The 20449-nt window shown below is 49.9% G+C and overlaps 1 protein-coding gene and 1 long non-coding RNA gene across 10 annotated transcripts in view; one reads left to right on the plus strand and one right to left on the minus strand.

Moving 5' to 3' along the window:
* LOC140603001 (uncharacterized) overlaps positions 1-20449 on the minus strand; it is a 39066-nt gene that overhangs the window by 17882 nt on the left and 735 nt on the right. The window contains exons 1-3 of one of the 5 annotated variants that reach the window (XR_012006030.1): positions 16947-17315; positions 15588-15695; positions 6586-6912 (exon numbers count right to left, since the gene is read on the minus strand). This is a non-coding gene — a long non-coding RNA (uncharacterized lncRNA). The other 4 variants (XR_012006028.1, XR_012006029.1, XR_012006027.1 and 1 more) reach the window with 4 other exon arrangements.
* The window catches only part of STAB2 (stabilin 2), a 138711-nt gene continuing 130573 nt past the window's right edge, over positions 12312-20449 (plus strand). For 2 of the 5 annotated variants that reach the window (XM_072773379.1, XM_072773380.1), the window contains exons 1-3: positions 12321-12592; positions 15556-15689; positions 17627-17742. In XM_072773379.1, coding sequence (XP_072629480.1) covers positions 12515-12592; positions 15556-15689; positions 17627-17742 — 328 coding nt within the window. In that variant the 5' untranslated portion in view covers positions 12321-12514. Of the gene's footprint in view, positions 12593-15555; positions 15690-17626; positions 17743-20449 lie in introns of all 5 variants that reach the window. The other 3 variants (XR_012006020.1, XM_072773381.1, XM_072773382.1) reach the window with 3 other exon arrangements.

Here is a 20449-nt window from a genome sequence, read left to right on the forward strand (position 1 = left end):
GAGCTCAGCAGGTATCCTGTGCTAAGAAGTCTTACGCTAGGTGCTGGCAAGACAGGATGGCTGAGGAGCTGAAGCAGGGCCTCCCAGGGGTAGACCAGCTGTCTCAGAAGGCTGCTGGGTACCACACCCACATATCCTAGGTGAGAGATCTGGCACCAGCCTCCTGGCCCCAGTTTGCCCTTATGGCTCATCATTTAGCATCCCCATCAGCTTCTAGTACCAATAACTGAAGCTCCTCCAAGAAACCACCTCATCCCTGTTCTCAGCTATGTGACTTAGTGGAGAGCCCCTTTCCTTGTCCCGGGGATGGACCCCAATTGGTTTATGTGTGTTCCATTACTCTAGCCACACCGGCAAGCTGTTTCATAAAACAAAACAAAATAAAAAACCAAAACCAAAACATTAAAAATGAAGCTAGAAACTAAACACTAAAATCCCCATGGTTTTAATGTAATAGGGGTTTATTTCTTGCCCACATGAATCGAGTCCTAACTGGAAGGTGAGTTGTCCCCTATACAGTGATTCAGAGACCCAGGCTTTTTCTCTTTGGTGGATCCAGCCGTCAATATACATGGCTTCGACATCACTCCCGGGGCTGTCTCCACTCCTGCCAGCCAGAAAGAAAAGGATGCCTCAGGATCATCTCACCTCTACTCAGATTTATCAGCCAGGATGGGTCACATGGCCACATCTAACCATAAGAGAGCCTGAGAAATGTAGTCTAGTCTTACACAGAAGGAGATGCTGGATTTAGTCAACAGGAAGCCCATCTGGGCATTTACTTTAATCAGAGTCAGTGATGCACAAAGCCAATTTTGCTGGAATTCTGGGGAAAAGATCCCCCATTGATTGGTTATACGGAGGAAGTGTTCCTGGAATACTGGGACCAGTAAACAGTCTGAGAATGACGCCAATCTGCAGAACCCAGAGCTAAGACATGGATCCTGGGGACATCATTTGAATCCTAGATCAAGCCATGCCTGATGCCAGACCTATCACTGGACTTTTCATCTGTTTTGAACCAATCAATTTCCTTTGGGCGTCAGCCCTTTTGACTTGGGTTTTCTTTTTTTGCTACTAAAGTTTTCTGAGTTATATACTGTTACGGTTGACTACCAGTGAACTGTGCTCTCCTGTCCTCCCAATCCTGTGGATGTCCAAGAGGCAGCAGAAGGAAAGTTTAAGTATTCAGAGTCTTCAGCTTGACTGCCTAGATTTGAACCTCAGGAACTGCCAGTGGCCCATGAGTAAATGATGCCTTAGTTTCCTCACTGATAAACGAAGAGCAGAACTAGTCCCTACCTCCCGAGATGGGGCAGATGTGCGGGGTAACTTATGTCAATGCAGAGAAGAGTGCATCGTGGGTAGGAAGACTATAATGAGGTCTCGTGGTGGTTACTCTGTGACATATCAGACCTCAGTCGTGCCCTTTGCCCTCACCACCCCCCGTCTTTTTCTCCACAGCCCTCTTGCCTCCATACCCACCTCTCCTCCTACTTTAATTGGCTTGGGATTGTAGGGGAAAAATAAATTATTTTACCCCCCGGAACAGACACACAAACTCACCTCAATGACACGGCCTTTCTGAACCCGAGAAGTGTCACATATCAGCAACCAGAAATGCACACGAACCAAAAGTACCAAAGATCCAAAGTTCCATTTTACCTTGATTGTGCCTGAAAATCCTCCTGGATGGTGGCAGAAGGAGAACCTTGTACAAGGTCAGAAGTGCTGCTTTCACTTCCCTAAATGTAACCAGTGAGAGCTGCTCACAGGCTGGAGGCAACCATTTACTTTCTCAAACCGCTTCTCAAGGCCCCAAGAACCTTGTTTGACATGAAATCTATCATGTGTTTCTCTGAGATTCCACTGCAGCCTGGCCCCTGAGAGTTTACAAACCTCGGGGATTGTGCCACCCGAACCCAGAGGCCAATGGGCAGGTGCACAGACCCCTCACTGTGGCAGGGACCATCACTGCTGCTGTGTCCACAAGGGGTCACTGCGACAGACAGAGCCGCAGGTGCCCGCTGGTGCGGGAGGTGCAGGAGGTGCGGTTGGGTCCCCCCGAAGGAGGACGTGGATCCTGCAGGGCCGAGGGAACCCATGGGCGGGGGCCGCTGGAGCCCCTGGGAACTGGTTGGGGCTGGGCCTCCGTGGGAGCACAAGGAGTTGGGGATGTCAGAGGGAGAGCAGGGGCGTAGCTGGGGCCTGGGTCTTCAGTGTCCAGGCACCGACTGCCTGGCTACACGTTAAATTACCCCAGATGAACAACACGGCCGGTGTGTGGGTAGCCACATGTTAGCTTTGACCGTCATCGTCATCGTGGGGCCTGGTTACAACTTATCTCCGTTCTGTCTAGAATAGGAGCACTGGGGAAAGCTGGTTAACATGTGAAAGCCTCAAAACATCTGCCTGCAGGCCACAGGTGAAGCACCGCTTCCCACCTCCAGACTGGTGATTCATTAGCATGACAGACATAAGGAGAGTTTTTAATATGCACATTGATTGTGCTCATCATCCATTTTTTTCCCTATTTTTTGGAATGCTCCCTTCAGCACATAAAGATGCCTGTTCCTCTCATGTTTTAAATGTCTTTCTTGACTCATTTGCAAACACCCCCTCCCACTCCTGCCAGTTCCAGCCTGTTTCTCTGCTCTTTACTTGCACAGAACCAGAGGAAAGACAAATCCTTGTAGTCCCATTCTCCTCCCCCTCATTCCTTCTCAAGCCAACTCCCACTGAGGTGTTCTTTCCTACCTCCCTGCTGGAATGGCTCTCATCAGCTTCCCCTAGGGCTACCACACTGAGTCCAGAGGCCTGTCCATCCCCACGGCGCTGCACCTGCCCCACCACCCCACACAGGTGAGCATGGCTCCCCGGCCGGCGCCTGCCCCCGTATGGTCAGGACTCAGGCTGCTGTGCCCTCAGCATCCCCTCCCGTGGGGATAGTCCCTGTCCCAGGGCTTCCAATAGGAGCCGCGGCGTTGACGAACCTCACAGGCATACTCTGCCAGGACCCCCTGGCTCTGGGCTGGCTTGTTCAACGACACCGGGACAGCTCCAAGCGGACGGCTCCGAGCGGGTATCCAGACATGTCACATGAATCCTATCCAAGACTGAATTCCTCGGTGCCCCCCACAGCCTGCTGGGCTTCCGCCCTCCCGCCAGGCAACTTCATTCTTTGAGCTACTTGGGCCCAAACCGTGGGCGTCATCCTTGACTCCTCTCTTTCGGGGGCACCCCCATCCTCACTTTCTCCAAGTTGGGGGCCCCTCACTGGGACTATCGCAGGAAGCCAACTCCTTCGCGCACCTCCGCGGCTCCCACGGAGGCTCAGGCCCCCACGGTCGCTGGCCTGGCCTGTCTCTCAGCCTGCGGGGCAGTGTCCGGGCTCCTCCCGGGCCGCTCCTCCCGCTGGGGCGGGATGTCTCCCTCAGGAAGGCAGAGTCTGGCTTTCCTCCACTCAAGTCCTCCTATGGCACCCAGAATCCTCGCTGAACACTTCCCTTCTGGCTCCCGTTTCCCATTCCATCCCCCCCACCCCGACGGCCGCTGGCATCCCTGCATCCCTGCATCCCTGCATCCCTGCATCCCTGCTCCTCGCCTGGAACGTCCCGGGTAACCACGCGGCAAACTCCCGGCCTCCGGGAAATCCGTCCCACATTCCGCCTTTTCCCTGAGACTTACCTTCTGTAATATGTCACCGCCCTGTTCAAGGTTCCTAGTTCTGCACACCCTTCCATCCGCCCTACTGCCTCTGTCTTGAAATTCTTAATTGTTTTTTTTTTAAGAGTTTATGTATTTATTCCTGAGATACACAGAGAGAGAGGCAGAGACACAAGCAGGCGGAGAAGCAGGCTCCCTGCGAGGACCCCGATGCAGGACTCGATCCCAGGGCCCCGGGGTCACTCCCTGAGCCAAAGGCAGACCCTCCACCGCCGAGCCCCCCCCCCCCCCCCCGGAGCCCCTTACCTGTTTTGTTAACAAGGGGGCTGTGTATTTGCATTTCGCACAGGGGCGCAGGGCTTATGCAGCGGGCCTTAAAGAACTCGGCTTGCCTCTGTCTTCTGATTATTTACAAAATACAGAGAATGACTGACAGTAGTTCCTCCTGCGAACTTTGAGCGCATTACATGGTGTGGTGCGTGCCCAGCACATTGATTCGCAATCGGGCTGTCTGCTGCGCATCACACGCCCGTTCCAGGCCCGGGAGACGCCCGTGGAAAGTGCTTCCGGGGACCTTGGGTTGCGTTGAGGGGAGGACACGGCCCTGCTACTGTGCGGGGAGTAACACGAGTGACTATCGGGCTGGCTGGTGGCTCCCCGGTGAGGCGACATCCGGATGCGCGATGAGGAGGAAAATGAACCCTGGGAAGCAGAGGGAGGGGCATTCCAGGTAGGGGGCGTGGCCACGGGGATGCCAAGGACCCGCCCGCTCAGAGGCCTTGGAGAGGCCCAGGGGTCTCCGGGACCCGCAGGGCGAAGCCCCAGGCCGCCCGCGCAGGACCCGCCGTGGCCGCACCGGGTGGGTGCCCTTCGGCGCCGAGGCGGCCACTCTCCGGGAGCCAGAAGCTGGGACGCTTCGTGTCACCTGCACCCACACGTCCGAACGCTTGCGGGAAACCGGCCGCAGAGGGGCAGGGGACCCTTGCCCCTTGCGGCCACCGCAAGCCCACCCAGCGCGACCTGCAGCAGGGCCGGGAGCGCTCGCCCCGCCGGGTCCCCGGTCGCAGGTGACCCCGGTGGGAATGGCAGACTCCAGCGTCGAGGGAAAGAGGAAACAAGAAAGGTTCGCAGGAGTTGAGCGAATCCGCATTCACTCTGATGATATAAATACCAAATGTGGTGGCGTGGACACCCAGCAACTCACACCAGAGCATTAATCAATGGCGGAGCATCCTCACCCAGAGTCAGGACGCTCTCAGGACCCGACGTCCCAAGCAGGCAGGCGCTGGGTGAAGGCCGGGACCGTGGCCTCAGGGAGCCCGGGGTGACCCGGACAACTCTGAGCAGGAAGTTGAGGGGAAGCCCAGGGGACTTTGCCTACTTCACAGTTTTGCTGAAAGCAGGACCTGCTGACTGGTCTCCACAAAAAGGAAAAACAAAATCTAAAAAAAAAAAAAAAAAAGGTCTGCTGCATGGAAAGATTTAAACTAACAAAGGAAGAGGAAAGGGCCAGTAGGCCAGGGACACATCCCCTGCTTGGGAAGCTGACTCCCGCAAAGGCTGCTATCTGATGAGTGTGCAGGAAGCCCTTTGCCCTGCAGGGGCCTAATAAGCTCATTTAGCCTCCCAAAGCACAGGGCAGAGGAGCCAGGAGGGTGTGCGGGGCCAGGTGAAGGCTTGGGCGTTTATCCATCTGTTTGTGCAGCTCTCTGTAGGATGGGAGGCATTCCAGGGCAGGATGCCTGGGCGCCAGCATCCTAACTACCTGAAGATTCGGTGTTTCCACCAAAACTGATAGCCCCTGAGCCCTGGGATTTCATACTCACAATGATGTTATCCCTCCGGGGAAATTCAGTTCTTGAGCAATGGCCATGGACTAAGGGGGCCCTTCTATGAAGATTAAAAGTCTAGAATATTTCCTCACCACATAGAATGTAAACACAGATATATGCTAGAGCATATCATATGAAGTTGCTGGCATGAGTCCTTTTTTTTTTTCTAAAAAATGACTAAAATAATGACTAAAATAATTATTACTAATTATTTCTAAAATAATTTTCTAAAATAATGACTAAAATAAAATAATGACTACTTCATATGGGTCAAACTGATACCTGCCTTTGTAGCTGATGAAATTGTTTGGGCAAAATACCACAATGGCGATCAATTCCAGCTTAAATATATCCCACCAGCCTTTCTTCAAAATCCTAGAATGCTTCTGTTTCCTTAGAGAACGTAATTTTTGAGGGATTGGAGCAATTCGGATTACTTGCAGGAGAAAACAATCCACCTGTGTTCCTCTAGAATGCACCCAGCATTCCAGCCAACCACCAAAATGTTCAAGGCTTACAGGAGTTTGGAGAGGGGAGAAATCCCCATGGGCTAAGAAGTGTGGAGAGAAATATTTGGAGAGAAATATTTACGCTCCTGTGAATGTAGAGAAGAGTGAACATCATGTCATCCCATTCCATGATTTAATCACAGAGACTGTGTCTTTGTTCAAGGACAGGGTCAGTGGTTGGGGGGGAAACTAGAGCCAGACCCTTGTAGGCATTAAGCCAATAGTCTCTTCTGCACCAATACTCATCATATATGGAAAGAGCCTGAGAATTTGTGGATGAAAATGACTTTGTTCATAAAAGATAAAAACAATATTTAACGTACTTGCAAGAATTTGATTTTGCAGCTCTCAAATAATAATAATAATAATAATCAAATAATAAAAATAATCCAAAAGACTAAGGTGTGGAACAAAATTAAGAGGATTTCAGAATGATTCATTTAAAGGAAGGAGCTGTGGCAGAGTGGCACAACATGCTGAAAGAACTGAATTCGTAAGTGGCTCCAGAAACTTAAAGGAAATAAGAAGAATATGTTTTAATCAAAATTTTTTGAGGATCATGGCATTTCTGTTGAATTATCTAAACTGCTTATCAATGTAGCTGAAAAAATGTCACTCCCATAAGTTACTCTGTCAATCATTAGTGCACATCAAGCAGTAGCCCAAATATTTGGGATATATCAGTTAACTAGACAGAAAAAACTACCGCCCTTAATGAGCCTATATTCCAAGTATAGTAAACTTATACTAAGTATAGCCAACAGGCAAATTATCGGGCAGCTTAAAACATGATACATACCAAAGGAGAGGAAAAGGATCAGGACAAGAAGCGGGAGGGGTGCACACTGTAGTGTCCATAGAGTAATCTGCGCAGGTCTTATGGAGACAGTGGGTTTGAACTAGGCCTGTGGGAAATGTAGGTGTTAGCTAAGTGTGTCTCAGGGAATATCATCCCAGGCCTAGACAGGCCACGAAGGTAGAGGCATGACTGGCTTCACCACACACTCTGGGGGGCTGGTTTGGTCCCTGATCCTGGACTCTGGCTAAGATCTTCTCCATGCAATAGAGAGCCTTGATCCACCGGGTCTAGCCGTGTTGCGTTATGCCGTGCATGACAAGACCAGTAGACGGTGCAGCAGACTGTTCGGAATGGGCAACCCAGCCCCTGGTCTAGTCCGACTATGTCTGTGGTTAATCTCAACCACATTCTTCACACCGGTTCTTCAAGACTTCTGTAACCATGGCTTTCTTCCGATTTCATAACTGACAGCACCCAATTCAGTTCAACATTTTTGTGATTGACTTAGACGAACCACAGATAATCTACTCACGAGCTCAGGAATCAGGTATCAGAATGGTGGTCCACCCTAAGAGGCAGATGAAATGAGAGTATCTGGCATCTGTTACTACTTCATACTGATTGACTGACCCTTTATGCCTCATTTTCACATCTACAAAATCAAAATACCTCCCCTTGCCAAGTCTAGTTCACAAGGTCTAAATAAGGTTTAAGTGAGGTACTACATGCAAAGGTGTGGTCCAAGCTATAATGCACAGTGCAACATGCCTCATCCACCTCCTGTCCCCAGCCCAGTATAGCGTCTGCTGTTCCCTATGTTTGTTGAATAAATGAATAGGTAAAGCGACACTTACAGTGTGATAGCAATCGAGAAAAAAAGATCATCCTGTTAGGTATGACTCATGTCTACACAACCAAGGTAAAGATAAGTATTTGGGACAGCTTTCTATATGAATCATGCCAATTGAAATATAATTTAGACTTTCACTTGAGGACTTTTTAAACAGAAGTTATTTCAAAACATGATAAAAAAAAAAAAGTATAGACTCCTCTCAATTTAAGTCCTTGGATATGTTAAAAACACAAGTTAGTCTTACCCAAGGCAGTGAGGGAAGAAGGCCAATGAAAAAAAAGAGTTCAAAAAAAATCTTTTTAATAAAAAAGAAAAAAAAGAGTTCAGTATTACTTAGCAGATCAACATAAGAAAGAGATGGTTTTTTTAAGTGAAGACCAACATGGGTTCCTCTTTAATTATTTGCTGGTTTGGAATATGAGTAGCTGTTGAACTGTTTTAATGTCACAATAAGATGTAAAGGAAACAGGAAGTATTTTGTACTGTAGCCAAGATGTTTCAGGGGCCAAAGTCCTGCCCCACGAGTAGTACTGCACCCACGCAAAAACGTCCAGGTGCATGGAGCCCCAAACTATTCGTTCAATAAAACCAGATTCCATTGAAAATGCTTACCCTGCATGAAAACCACACCCTCAAGTGGAAGGATCTGTCTCTTCTCCTGGGGCACTACCTTTAACGGTAAAACTGAGATTTAATAGCGTGGACCGAGCTTTGGTTAGTCCTGCTCGCCCCCCTTGGCCCTCGCGTCAAGTCATCAGCAGCACATTAGGCAGGGAGGATGTAATGCGGACAGCACACATCTCCAGACCACTCCTGCTGATTCCTGCTACTGAAAGTCTTCAGGGACGTATGGTTATTTTCCCTTTACTGAATGAAAATCCATAAAGGTGAAAAATTCTAGGAGGTGTTCGATTTGTGGACATATGTGAAGCAGTGGCTTCAGCTTTCTAAATCCGTGCTCAAGGAAGAGCAAAACCTAAGTGCTGTCTTGTGGCCATTTCCTCTTATTTCTGGCAAAAACTAAATGAAACCTGAATTCTAACCAGAAAATCAATCTTGGACCCCAATTTCTGCTCTTTTTTCCAGAGAAGCAAAAAAATACATCCCCCCGATGTGAACAGCCAAGTCCTTCCTACTTCAGAAACATAAAGTCTTGCCCAGTGGGCCACCACACAAGGTCCGTAAGGACCTGGCTCAGATCCAAGAACCCAAGTGGGTGATGTGAAAGCCTGGCATTAGCTCTGACTCCACACCACCTGGGTTCAGGTGCCTGCTCTGCCACTTACCAGCCTTGTGACCTTAGACAAGTCATGCCACTTCTCTCTGCCTCAGTCTCCTCATCTGCAAAGTGGGGATAAGATGATGATACCACTTATGTCATTGGCTTGTGCGGAAGATTAAGTAAATCTGGCTAAATATTTTTAAAACGCCCAGTGTGTATAGAAGCTGTAAAAGCCTGGGTTGTTGATGAGGAGGAAGAGGAGGAGGACAATGGTGGTGACAGTGACAATGATGGTCAAGACGATGACTCCTTTGTTGGCATGCTTCTCAAGCACACATGAGACACTCTGTTACTCAAAGTGACCAAGGGCTGGCATCTTGGTAGTGGCTGGCATGACGTGGAGCTAGACACCAACAACCCAAACCCTGGGACCACAGACGGTGCTCGACTGTCACCAGAGAGGCCTTGGCCCCAGTGTGGTGATGCTGATTCCAATCAGGGACAGAATTTTTTCACTGCAGAGGAAACCAGCATCTCTTGAGTCTCTACACCAAAGACAAACGACAGGAGCAGAGGGGGTGAGTGCTCACCGAGAGGACGGAACAGGAGGCCATGAGAGCATAGAGAGGCCACCCCGGAGGGAGGCAGGCCACCCTCGCAGCATGACAGGGGATGCTGGAGAGAGCTAGGTGCCTGAGCAACATCGCTGATCAAACACCCTTGCCCCAGATGACTCTGGACGCTGACACACAGCCACCAGAAAAGGAACACGGGTGGCCTCTGAGGGGTGATGCCCCACTGAGAGAGGGCACATGGGTTTGCAGAACTGGGGCAACTCAGGGCAGAGGAGACTCAGACCCATGTCGGAGTGACCCCGGGGGAAGAGCAGAGATGTGTGTAGCTGCCACGATGAGCAGCAGCTCTCCCCCTCTTCACTGTATGAGAGTGATGGACGGGGGTACACAGCACCCACTCTGCAACGGCGCTGGCCCAGCACTGTGCTTGTTAACACCGGACAGTGGCGGCAGAGTTTTTAGATGACTTGAAGGCCCTCTGTTCATAGCCATCAAATCAGCTTAATGGGGAGAAAAGTAATTTAAAAACTATTCAGATAATGTCTAAGCAAAGCCATGTAAGTTATATGTATCTTTAATGCAACTAATTAATGACGTATGTGAACAAGTCCTAGACTGTAGAGTCCCCATGGCCACCGGCAGGCTGACTTCTATTTCCCAGCAACTTAAAAATAGAATATTCAATAGGCTAAAATCTCTCTCCGACAGTGTTTCTCCGAGAGGGATCAATAGAACACCGGATCTGGAGGTTTAGTTTGCAAGGAGAGGAAGCATTTCTTGGTCTTAATTAAAAAGATTTTTAGAAAAGAAGGAAAATCCTGCTTTAAGCAAAGTTGAACTTGGTTTTGTCACTTGGTTTTGTCACGTTGTGCGTTACTGCAGGACTTCTCAGGACCTCTAATGGGCCAACCAGCATGGTCCATCCATGAGAAAGGGGTGTTAAGGGCAGGGTTTTCCAAATCATCTAAGGAGAGATTCCCACCCCCACCCCCACCTCCAGCCCTCCTGCAGCATCACCCAGAACTATTCTAGGAAATGCAAGTAAGGGCTCATGTTATTTCCCCGGGGATCAAGCCCACACCAAGCCCCAGGTATTTATTCGTGTGCCCCAGAGAGAAAAAGATCAGAAGCCTCCAAGTTCCCTCCGTCGTGCCAGGGAAAGTCAAGGCAGCGCACCCTCCATGGCAGGTAAGCCCCAGAATGACCTTGTCTTCACTCGGCGATTGTCTGTCTCCCCCTAAGAACAGTCCACGCGAGCAGCACCAGGAAAGCCTTGAAAAACTAGGCGCTCCAGGGCCCTGCAGCCAGGGGTCCTGATTGGGCAGCTCTGAAGAGGGGTCGGGCCCCAGGAGTCTCCACTGAACGCAGGGGCCCTAAGCACATCCCCAGGGGGCTCCATCCACTCAGACCCTGGGCTAGCCTCAGATGGCCCGTCTGCATGGGAGCCTCTTGGGTGGTTGGTCCTACAGTCCTACAGTGTCCTGCTGTTTCCAAAATGCAAGGAGGGGAAGGCTGCGGGGAGGGGTTGGGATGACGTCAGCACACCTGGCATCAGTACCACCGGAGCCTCTCGGTTAACTCGGTGCCGGGGGACGGCCCCCTGTGCTGTCCTGTTGACGAGCCCACCTTTGTCCCTTCTGGTTCTGAGCCTCACACTCTCCCACTGGGTCCCTCAAGTGCGCCGCACACTCCCCCACTGGGTCCCTAAAGTGCACCGCACACTCCCCCACTGGGTCCCTAAAGTGCGCCGCACACTCCCTGTCTGGGCACAGCAGGAAGGGAAGGCTGGGTGCCCACCTGCTAGCTGTGGGATCTCAGAAAAGCTGCCGAGCCTCTCTGCCTCCGTTTCCTTACCTGTACGGTGGGGAATAACAATAATAACAATCCCAAGTATTTCTCCAAGAGCTGTGAGGCTTGGGAAGGGTGATCCTCGGGGAAGTCACCCTAATGACTAGCGTGTAGTAAAGTTCTCAACAAGTGTTGACCATTACTGTTTGTTTCTTTTCTTTTTTTTTCTTTTTAAAGATTTATTTATCTATTCAGAGGAGGGGAGGAGGAGAGGCAGAGACACAGGCAGAGGGAGAAGCAGGCTCCATGCAGGAAGGCCGACGTGGGACCTGATCCCCGGTCTCCAGGACCACACCCCAGGCTGCAGGCGGCGCTACACCGCCGTGCCACCGGGGGTGCCCACTGTTCGTTTTTCTTACTTGCAGCTGCAGGTAGGTCTGTGCCCTGGGATCTCAGGGGCTCAGAGTCAAGGAAGGCTGGCACCCCCGGCCTCAAGGAATTCACCACGGGGCATGGGCTACAGACACATGGACGCACGGACAGTGACAGATACGACTGGACTTCCGCAGTGTTATATGCAAGATGCTGGGAGAATTTCCGAGTGGTGTTGGAGGGGCAGGGCAGCAAGGCTTCCTGTGAGAGGCGGCATTCGATCTGGGCCTCAAAGGGGGAAACAAGACCTACAGGTGTGATGTTTTGTTAGGACAAGACATGGAAGAGGGAAGGGGGTGAGCTGGAGTCCCAGCCACAGGCACTGCAGGGATAGGCTGTGGCAGTGGTTGCAGGCCACCAAGGAGGCCGCCTCCCTGTCCTAGGTGATGGCCCCAAGCTTCTGCAGCGTCCCTCTGTGGGACCCCCGGCTTGTGGGCGCCCCAACGCTGGCAGTGGGGCCGGCAGCCGGCTCGGAACTGTGCACTCAGAGGCAGGCCTGCAGTTTGCCACCAGGGGCCATACGGTTGGCAGGCCGTGGGCAGAGGAGGCGGGACCGAAGGGGGACGGCAGCATGGCCGGGGCAGGGGCTTGCTCTGCGCCTTGGCCCGGCAGGATATCCTGTCATTCAGCCAGGACGCATATAGGGGGAGCGGCCGTGTCCCGCGGCCCCTGGCTTTGCACCTTCCCTTCCTGGAGGCGGGCCTCACGTGCCAGCGGCCTCAGTCCGGGCTTGGGAGCCCACACGGACACGAGAGACCTCCCGGGGAGTCCGGCCCGCTCCGCGGCAGGAGCTCACACGCGGTGACAGGTGGCCGGCACCAGGGCCGTGGCTCTCGTCATGCCGCGGGGTCTCGCAGCGTTCCTTCTCGGGCTGCTCGTGGCCGGCGTGGGCTCCCCACCTGAAGCGGCAGGACAGGTGAGGTGACGCCTGCAAGGCCTTCCTCTTCATGTCCGTATGTGCGCAAAGCTTTCGGTCTGTGCTGGGTACGAACTCCGGTGTGGACCCCATCAGATGGGGGTAGGCAGGCAGGAGGGGACCCCGCGGGGCTGCACCATGTCTCTGAAGGGGTTCGTCCCCGCTGGCTCGGCTCCGAGCCCAGCCTCCCCCGCCGGGACCTCTGGCGTGGGTGCCACCCTCCTTCCTCCCACGGCACATGTTGGCACCCGGGGGGTCTTATGGCTGCTGCTCTCTTTTCCTTTATCTTCATAGTCTCATCACCGCGAATCCCCCCTCGCATCATTGTGAGCATAGGAAATAGCAGTGGTTGAAGAGGGATGAGTAGAGAGACGTTCTGGCCAGTTCCGGGCGGCTGATGTCTGCTGGACAAACACGGCGGTAACGGGAACTTCCACAGGTTGTGGTGCAAGCACCCCGGGCCGTGTGCCAGCTGCGCGGGGGCAGGCGCCGCAAGATCCCCAGGGGCACAGGCCGGGTGCCGGGGTGCAGCGGGGCCCTCTGGGGATCCTTTCAAAATGCATCTCGCGAGGCATGATTTCTGCTTCATCAGTAACGAGACATGAACACAGTGCTGCACCTGTGCCGGGCGAGCTTTCGCCCACACAGGCCTGATGCCAGTGGCCGAATTAGGGATAATGTTTTTCCTGAAAATGCCAGAAGACAACTGACGGTCGGGTGCTCCAGCTTAGGGGACGGGGACCACTGAGCTGGAACCAGGGCCCTCACTTGTTTGACGGCTGTTTCTGAGGCCCCATCCCGGTGCCCCCAGCCAGCTAGCGGGTCAAGCTGAGCACATTAGTGTCCCTGGACTTTAGTTTCTGCCCCGACAGTGCTCCCCACGCAGCCCATCACCACCTCAGCGTCAGAGAGGGCTTGCTTAGGCCAGAAATCACAGCTTGACCAGGTTTTGAGGCTGAGTTTGCTTTTCAGAGGAGACCGTTGGAGAGAGAAAATGAACCATTTTATTTGAAAAGGACAATTTGAAAGTCAAGACATTTCTTGAAAAGGGAGTATGAAATCTGACCTTTGGGGAAAGACAAGAAAAAGTAATGTCCTTCCGTACACTTATCTAAGTGGGAAAGCCTACTACAAAGAAAATCCTTTTAAAAAATCTGGAGGCTCTATGATCCCTAAAGGGAGTTGATTCAAATTGCCGCTGAGGGTGGCTTTTTTTTTTTTAAATAATAAATTTATTTTTTATTGGTGTTCAATTTGCCAACATACAGAATAACTGAGGGTGGCTTTTATTGTTATTCTACAGCAAGCCTTCCAGGGCTGTTTTGGTTCCTAACAACCACAAAGGAAAGCTGCCCCTTTTGTTTCTCTGTACCAGCGGGTAGGGAGGAGGGCTAGCCCACCCAGGAGTCAGAAGACCATGAACTTTGCGAGTCACTGAAGCTCCCCTCCCCTCAGCATCCTCCCCCCCACGTGGACATGGTGAATCTGTCCTGCTGGTCTTTGACACCAGCAAGACTGCATAAGATGATGCCCTCAGGAGTGTGTGCGACCATAAGGTTCCCTGCAAAAATAAGATTTCTTCTTATTCAGCCTTTATGCCTTTTAGTAAACTCAGAAATATTTAGGACATTCCCACTATCCCTACCAGTGCCAGGCTCAGCTGTTTGGGGATAGGGGCGAGTAAAGAGAGACATGATCCTTTCCCACAAGGGTTTTCTGAACAGGAAGCAAAGACAAGATGTATCCTACTGGCCAGCAACACACAGGGTAGGAGTTGAAGCGAGGAAAAGAGATAGATATGGTTTTAGGGAAGTGGTGTGGCCCGTGGGGCCCTGAAGAGTGAAGCGTGGTGGGTAGGGGGAGAGGCTAGCACACTCCTACCAGGAGAGGCAACAAGCCAAACACAGGGGGCGGGCAGGGTGGAGAAGCAGGGGAGGAGCGCAGGAGAGTTCAGCGCCTACGACCTTCCAGGTCCCTGCCAGGCAACTTGCACATATCACACCGTGTAAGGGTCTCTGCAAGCTGGGGTGTGCAGTCACCGTCTCCGCATTGCAGGGCATGGAATTAATTCACGACTGTGCACTAGCCACGTACACAGCCTGATCCCAGGCTCAGGTCTCCAGACTCCCTGATTCAGCCTTTCTTCCTGGTACGAAGCTGCTGCTTCCTAAGCTTGATGGGAAATGAGGGAGACTTGAGGAAGGACCAAATCCACTTGGGAGGATCAGCATCAACATCATGGATGATGAGGGATCCTGGAGACGGGGCCAAAGTGGGTCTGCAGCACCTGAGTTTCCACCACCTGATGGTGCTGAGCAACTGTTTCTAGTGTGTTTGCTGTGTTTCCTACAACTCATTCAACCCACAGATATTTACTGAGAGCTCCTATGCACCACACACCGTTCTAGGTGCTTAGGGTACCATCAAGGACAAAACAGAAAAAGGTCACTGCCCCTTGGAGGCCCATATTCTAGCTGAATTATAATCAAAAGATTTCAGACAATCTTTTGAAGCAGGAAATACATGCTTCACAGCAGTTAGCACCCAGACTGGGCTGTTTCTGTAGAATCCATGGGAAAGAACATTCTTGATCTACAACCAAGTGACCCTAAGTAACTGCTTTAAAGTTTTCCCATTTGGAAAATGTACAATATATTTCAGATTTCCCATTGGGTACGTGTGTGTAATGACACGACCATGCTTTGCTGAATTCTAGACCACAGATCAATGACGGCAAGTAGGTGGTGCCAGGGGCCGCCTTCCCACCCGCTGCCATAGCAGGCATTGCCTGATGATCCCAACACTCCTTCTAAATAAGGTTGAGAGGGACAGGCCAGTCATCACCAACCCATCTTGTTGCCATCCCTGTCATTCCGTGGACATGAAGCTGATGGGTGGGGAACGTTGACCAACCCAGGCTCTACTAATGAGACTTGATTTTTTTTTTTTTTATGTTTTCACAGGCAAATAGATGCGATAAGAAATCTCTGCTTACCATTAGGACCGAGTGCCAATCCTGCTCACTCAACTTGGGAATTAACTGCCCAGACGGCTACACCAAAGTTACCAATGGCTCCATGGGGGTCCGAGACTGCAGGTACTCCTGAGAAAACAAGCGTGCTCAAGTCTTGCAATTTAAGGGGTTTGTGAAGCCAAATTGAAACTTCCCATCTCAAAAACTGCAAAGCATTTCCATGATTTTCCCTTATTCTAAGACTTCATTCGGTCCAAACTTAAATAACTCACAATTAACCACCTTGAATCTAAAAAATATACTTTTGATTCACATTTTAATACAAAATTGACCAAATTGCATTACACATAAACATTTTCCCTTCATCTTGCCCTTCTTTATTTTGAAAATCTGGGTTTTGTTTCATTTGGGAAGGCTTCCAGCCAGAACATGGACTGAAAAGCGAGGGGTCTGACAGTCATCTTACAAGCTAGCTGAGGACCCTGATACTAATTAGAACCTAAAGAAGGACGACAAAGGAATTGCAGCTTCATGCGTTTTATATGAGGATGGCCTTTCTGAAATCCTCTTCTGGTTCAAAACTCTCATAATTCAAGGCAGAGCCTCACAAAGGATGGAGGAAGCAGTTTCCCTCAGAGCTAATAGAAGTGGCACCCACCTCGAATGTAAACACCACGTTTTATGTACTCAGTCTACTAACTTAGACATTAGATGGGTCGAAATGAGTTAATTCCTAATTCAGTGATGAAGATCAGTACCATTTCTTATTTTGTGTAAAATAAGAATGGAACACTGTCATGTCACACTATTCTAAATTCACGTTTGCTTAATGTGACCCCAGTAGATTCTAAAACCAAGGTCATAAGTTTAAATAAAAGGTTCCAAATACTACCTGACCTAGAATTAGCAAGCGTATGTGATAGTTGACCAGTCGGCGACCACAGCAGGCATACATTTGTGGCCAGATCCTCTTAAGTGTATGGAGGGACGTATGGTTCACAGTGAAAATTATGTGGTGACTTTTACGAGGGGTTTTTTTTGTACTGGCTACTTTTTTTTCCCAGCAAGGTGGATACTCAGATATATGCTCCCCACCTCACCATCCCCCTCCAATACACACACACACAGACACACACAGACACAGGTGGGGTTACTGCACTCATGCTCTCTGTTTTAGAATTGAGGGCTTTGATCTGTCATCCTTTTATGATGAAATAAATCCACAATTGGCTCTTGAGGCAACATGTGGTCCTGCCCTCTGCTCTTCCTCCTCCCATCTTTGTAAAGAGACGCCCCCACCAGTATTCTCAAGCCTTCAGGGGAATTGTCTACTCTGTCTCCAACTTGACTGCCCATAAAGCCAGTAGCCCAGGGACTCACCATCACACGATTCCTGACAGGCCTCGTTGAGAGAAACGATACCCACGGAGGATCGTCTCCAGATAGACTAAAGTCAAATCCCAGAGTAAGCCATCCATGATTCCCTGAGAATAGACAATGGAGTTCAGCCCCCATATACGCGCTTCTCCCAGTCTGTACCTCAGTGACATGAAAACCTTTTTAAGAAACTCATCATCACATCTCCCTTGAGGAAACTGTGGCAAATCTTGCCTGTGAATTACACCACCTCTCACAGAAATGTCAACATCTACTGTATCTGAAAAAAAAAAAAAAAGTGCTGATTCTAAGCAGCAGCTGGTTTTGTTTAAAATCCAGAGATCCTTCTCACATTGGCTGAGACAGACAGGTGTGAGGTACACCCCTAGCACGTGCCTACCCTGACACCCTGACACCACCTGGTGTCTTCTAACCTCACTTGTGACATCACTGTAGACATTTCACCTTCATTTGCATTGTGCTCTGGTTTTTTCAGCCATTTCATACAATCAAAGGTCAATCATGATTAAGTTTTACTCTCCCCAGACAGCAAAGTGTATTCAATCTCTGTTTTTTCAAATAATAGGCAAGTGTAAAGGGAGACCTAAGTAAAAATCTGGGCCAACCCCACTGCCCGGAGTTAACTGTGTTGCTCTGATCATGATGTCCTCTTCCCCCACAAGGTACGCCTTCGATATCAGGAAGTACTCGCTGTATCTCCCCGGATGCCGCCATATCTGTAGGAAGGACCACGTCCAACCTCAGTGCTGTCCAGGCCACTGGGGCCCCAACTGCATGGGTAAGTGGCACAGCATCTTTCTTGGACTCTAATACTTGCTTTTCGATGTCCCATTTCACAGAAACTCGAAAGGAAGGAAGTCCGATAAAAGGAGACTGTCAGCACCTTTTTCTCGAAAGTTCCATTTCAATCTATATGTAGAAGAATCTTTCTTGCTCTGTCAGCTTTTATAAACAGATCTAAGTAGAACTTGACCTCCAGTTCAAGGTCTCTTTTTAGAGAATTCCCTTACAAGTCAGAAAAAAGGACAATTGAAAGGATATCCATTTTTATGAAAGAGATAATGGGCCATAGAGAAGATGTAAGGATGCTGGGCTACTACAACACAAGTACAATTTTCTTTAAGAAGAAATTCTACTACAGCATCTCAGAGACCACAGGTACTATTTGGTAACAAAGATAATCATCAGATCTGCTCAAAGTCTAGTCCGTAGGATGGAATGTCAAATACTACGATGGCCCGTCTCTGCCTCTCTCTCTGTGTGTCTCAGGAATAAATAAATAGAATCTTAAAAAAAAATAAATCAAACATTATTGTAGATGAAAGTACTTGACAGAGTGACACACACACACAAAAAAAAGCACTTTAATAATGTTTCAGGGGTAAATGAGAATGAATAACAGTCAACACAGACCTCGGACAGTGACAGCCAGGTTCGGTGCCATTCTGTCTTTGAGCCCTTGGTACACATGGGTGACTCCCAAACCATGGGCGGGCAGACAGGATCCCAGCCCATCCGTGGGCATCGTGCTGTCACAGTGTTCTGTGCATGGATGGGGTCGGCCTCCCATCCCCTATGGAGTGTGCACAGTTCCTTGTAGGTTCACACAGTTCCTTCTGCTGGGGCTCGAGGCCAGAGAAGCAAAGTAGGTAAAAAGCCAGAGCTGGATGGTCTTTCTACTATCCTGTCATTGGAGCAAAAGGCATGTCCCTTTATCTTCATCTTCCAAACATACCACATGTCTCCAGAGGCTTCCTTCCTTTAGCTCAGGAAAGAGATAAACACTCTACTTATATTTCACCTCTCACGTTTTGTGGCGATGACATGTGAGGTCTTGCCTATCACTTTACATTTCCACAAGGATATGGCCTTTTCCAAGCTGCTGACGTGTGTGTGAGGAAGCACCAGCTCCAGAATGGCTTTCTTTCCAAAACCGGCATGGCATCCATTCTTTTCAATGTATCAACAAATACTTCACACTTGATACTCAGTAACTTTTAAAATTGTTTTAATAGTGGCTCACTCCAGTTAGAAAATAACTCTGATCAACTCCAAAATAAAATCAGAAAACACACCAAAAAAAAAAAAAAAAAAAAAAAGCACAAGAAAAAACTATGCATCATCTTCTAAAATTGAGAATAAGGCATGGATTCTCACTTGGGGAGGAATATGTCATCCTGACATAAAAAAGGTGTTTCTACCCAGGTTTAACTGGCTTCTCCCTCATTAAAACCAGGACCGCTTTACCAGACCAGCACAGAGCTGTCTTTACTAATCAGCACAGAAACATATTTTACACATTGAGTGTGAAATGGTTGCATTTGAACAACCAGTATCCTACGTGAGAGGAATTAGATTTTTTTTTTTTTGGCATTCTGGTTCTCCTGATTTTACCATAAATGCTAACTGATTTGCACAAACAACTCCAAGTAACAGAAAAGAATGTGGGCAAAGGGGTTGGTTATATAGAACCCGGGTTGTGGCCAAAACAATCCAGTTATTTCAGAGGGAAATGGTTCTGATTCTTCTTTTTCTGGGTGGTATCATCAAATCCTGCACATTTATTATTTTTCTTGGCCCTGCATTGTGTCTCTAGACCCGGTTGTGCGCTTCTTGCCATTCACCGAGCAGGTTGCAAATCATGGACTTGCATGGCCTTGTGGCCAGTCTGGCAGGTTTGTCCCCTTTGGCTTTGAGTGAGAAGGAAAGCGCCATTCACCTAAGGAGCCTGCTGTATGGCAGTGTCCCGGGGAGACTGCTTCAGCCAGAGCTGTCGGCAGCTGAGCAGGACGTGGCATGAACGCAGCACTGGGGCAGCAGCACTGCCAGGGACTGGGAGTGGGCACTGTGCTCCCGGGGGTGAGGTTACAGCCTGACACTGGCCTCTGGCTGCTGGCGACCTTATGATCTTCCTTTAAAGAAGCAGAACAGCCATGATTTGCCGACAGCTTATAATATGTGAGCCTGCAGCTGAGCCACAATCCGAGGCAGGAGGCCATGGGGGCTGCAGCCGGAGGGAGACGCGATGGGACCTGAGATCCTTGGGAATGTGCCTTACAGCAAATGCTGTACTGTCTTTTTGAGCTCAGTTGCTGAGAACATCAGTTTTACCATCTTTCTTCTTACCAGGGGCCTGAGGGGATAGCAAATGATTCGAAAGCAGGGCTAGATTGTACGCTTTTGCCTTAAAAGTTTTATTTAAAAACTGAACACGTCATTTCATACATTTTAAACTTAAACCATTCAATTCAGGACATAAAACGAGGACTCTCTGTGCCCCACACACCTGCTCTCTTTTTCCCAAAGCTCCTCCCAGGAGTGGCCCCTCTTCGGTCAAGCGCTGCCTGAGCACTGACTGTTGTGCAGCCGCACGTATCTGATAGGTCCAGTGCCTACCCCCAAGGAGCTCGCAGGGGCAGATGTGGAAAAATAATCCCCCTGTGGGCCTGGCAAGGCCCTGGGGATTCTGAGGGGCCCTGCAGCCT

This window comes from Canis lupus, chromosome 13 (genome assembly GCF_048164855.1).
Source record: "Canis lupus baileyi chromosome 13, mCanLup2.hap1, whole genome shotgun sequence".
In the NCBI taxonomy this organism is placed as follows: Eukaryota; Metazoa; Chordata; class Mammalia; order Carnivora; family Canidae; genus Canis; species Canis lupus.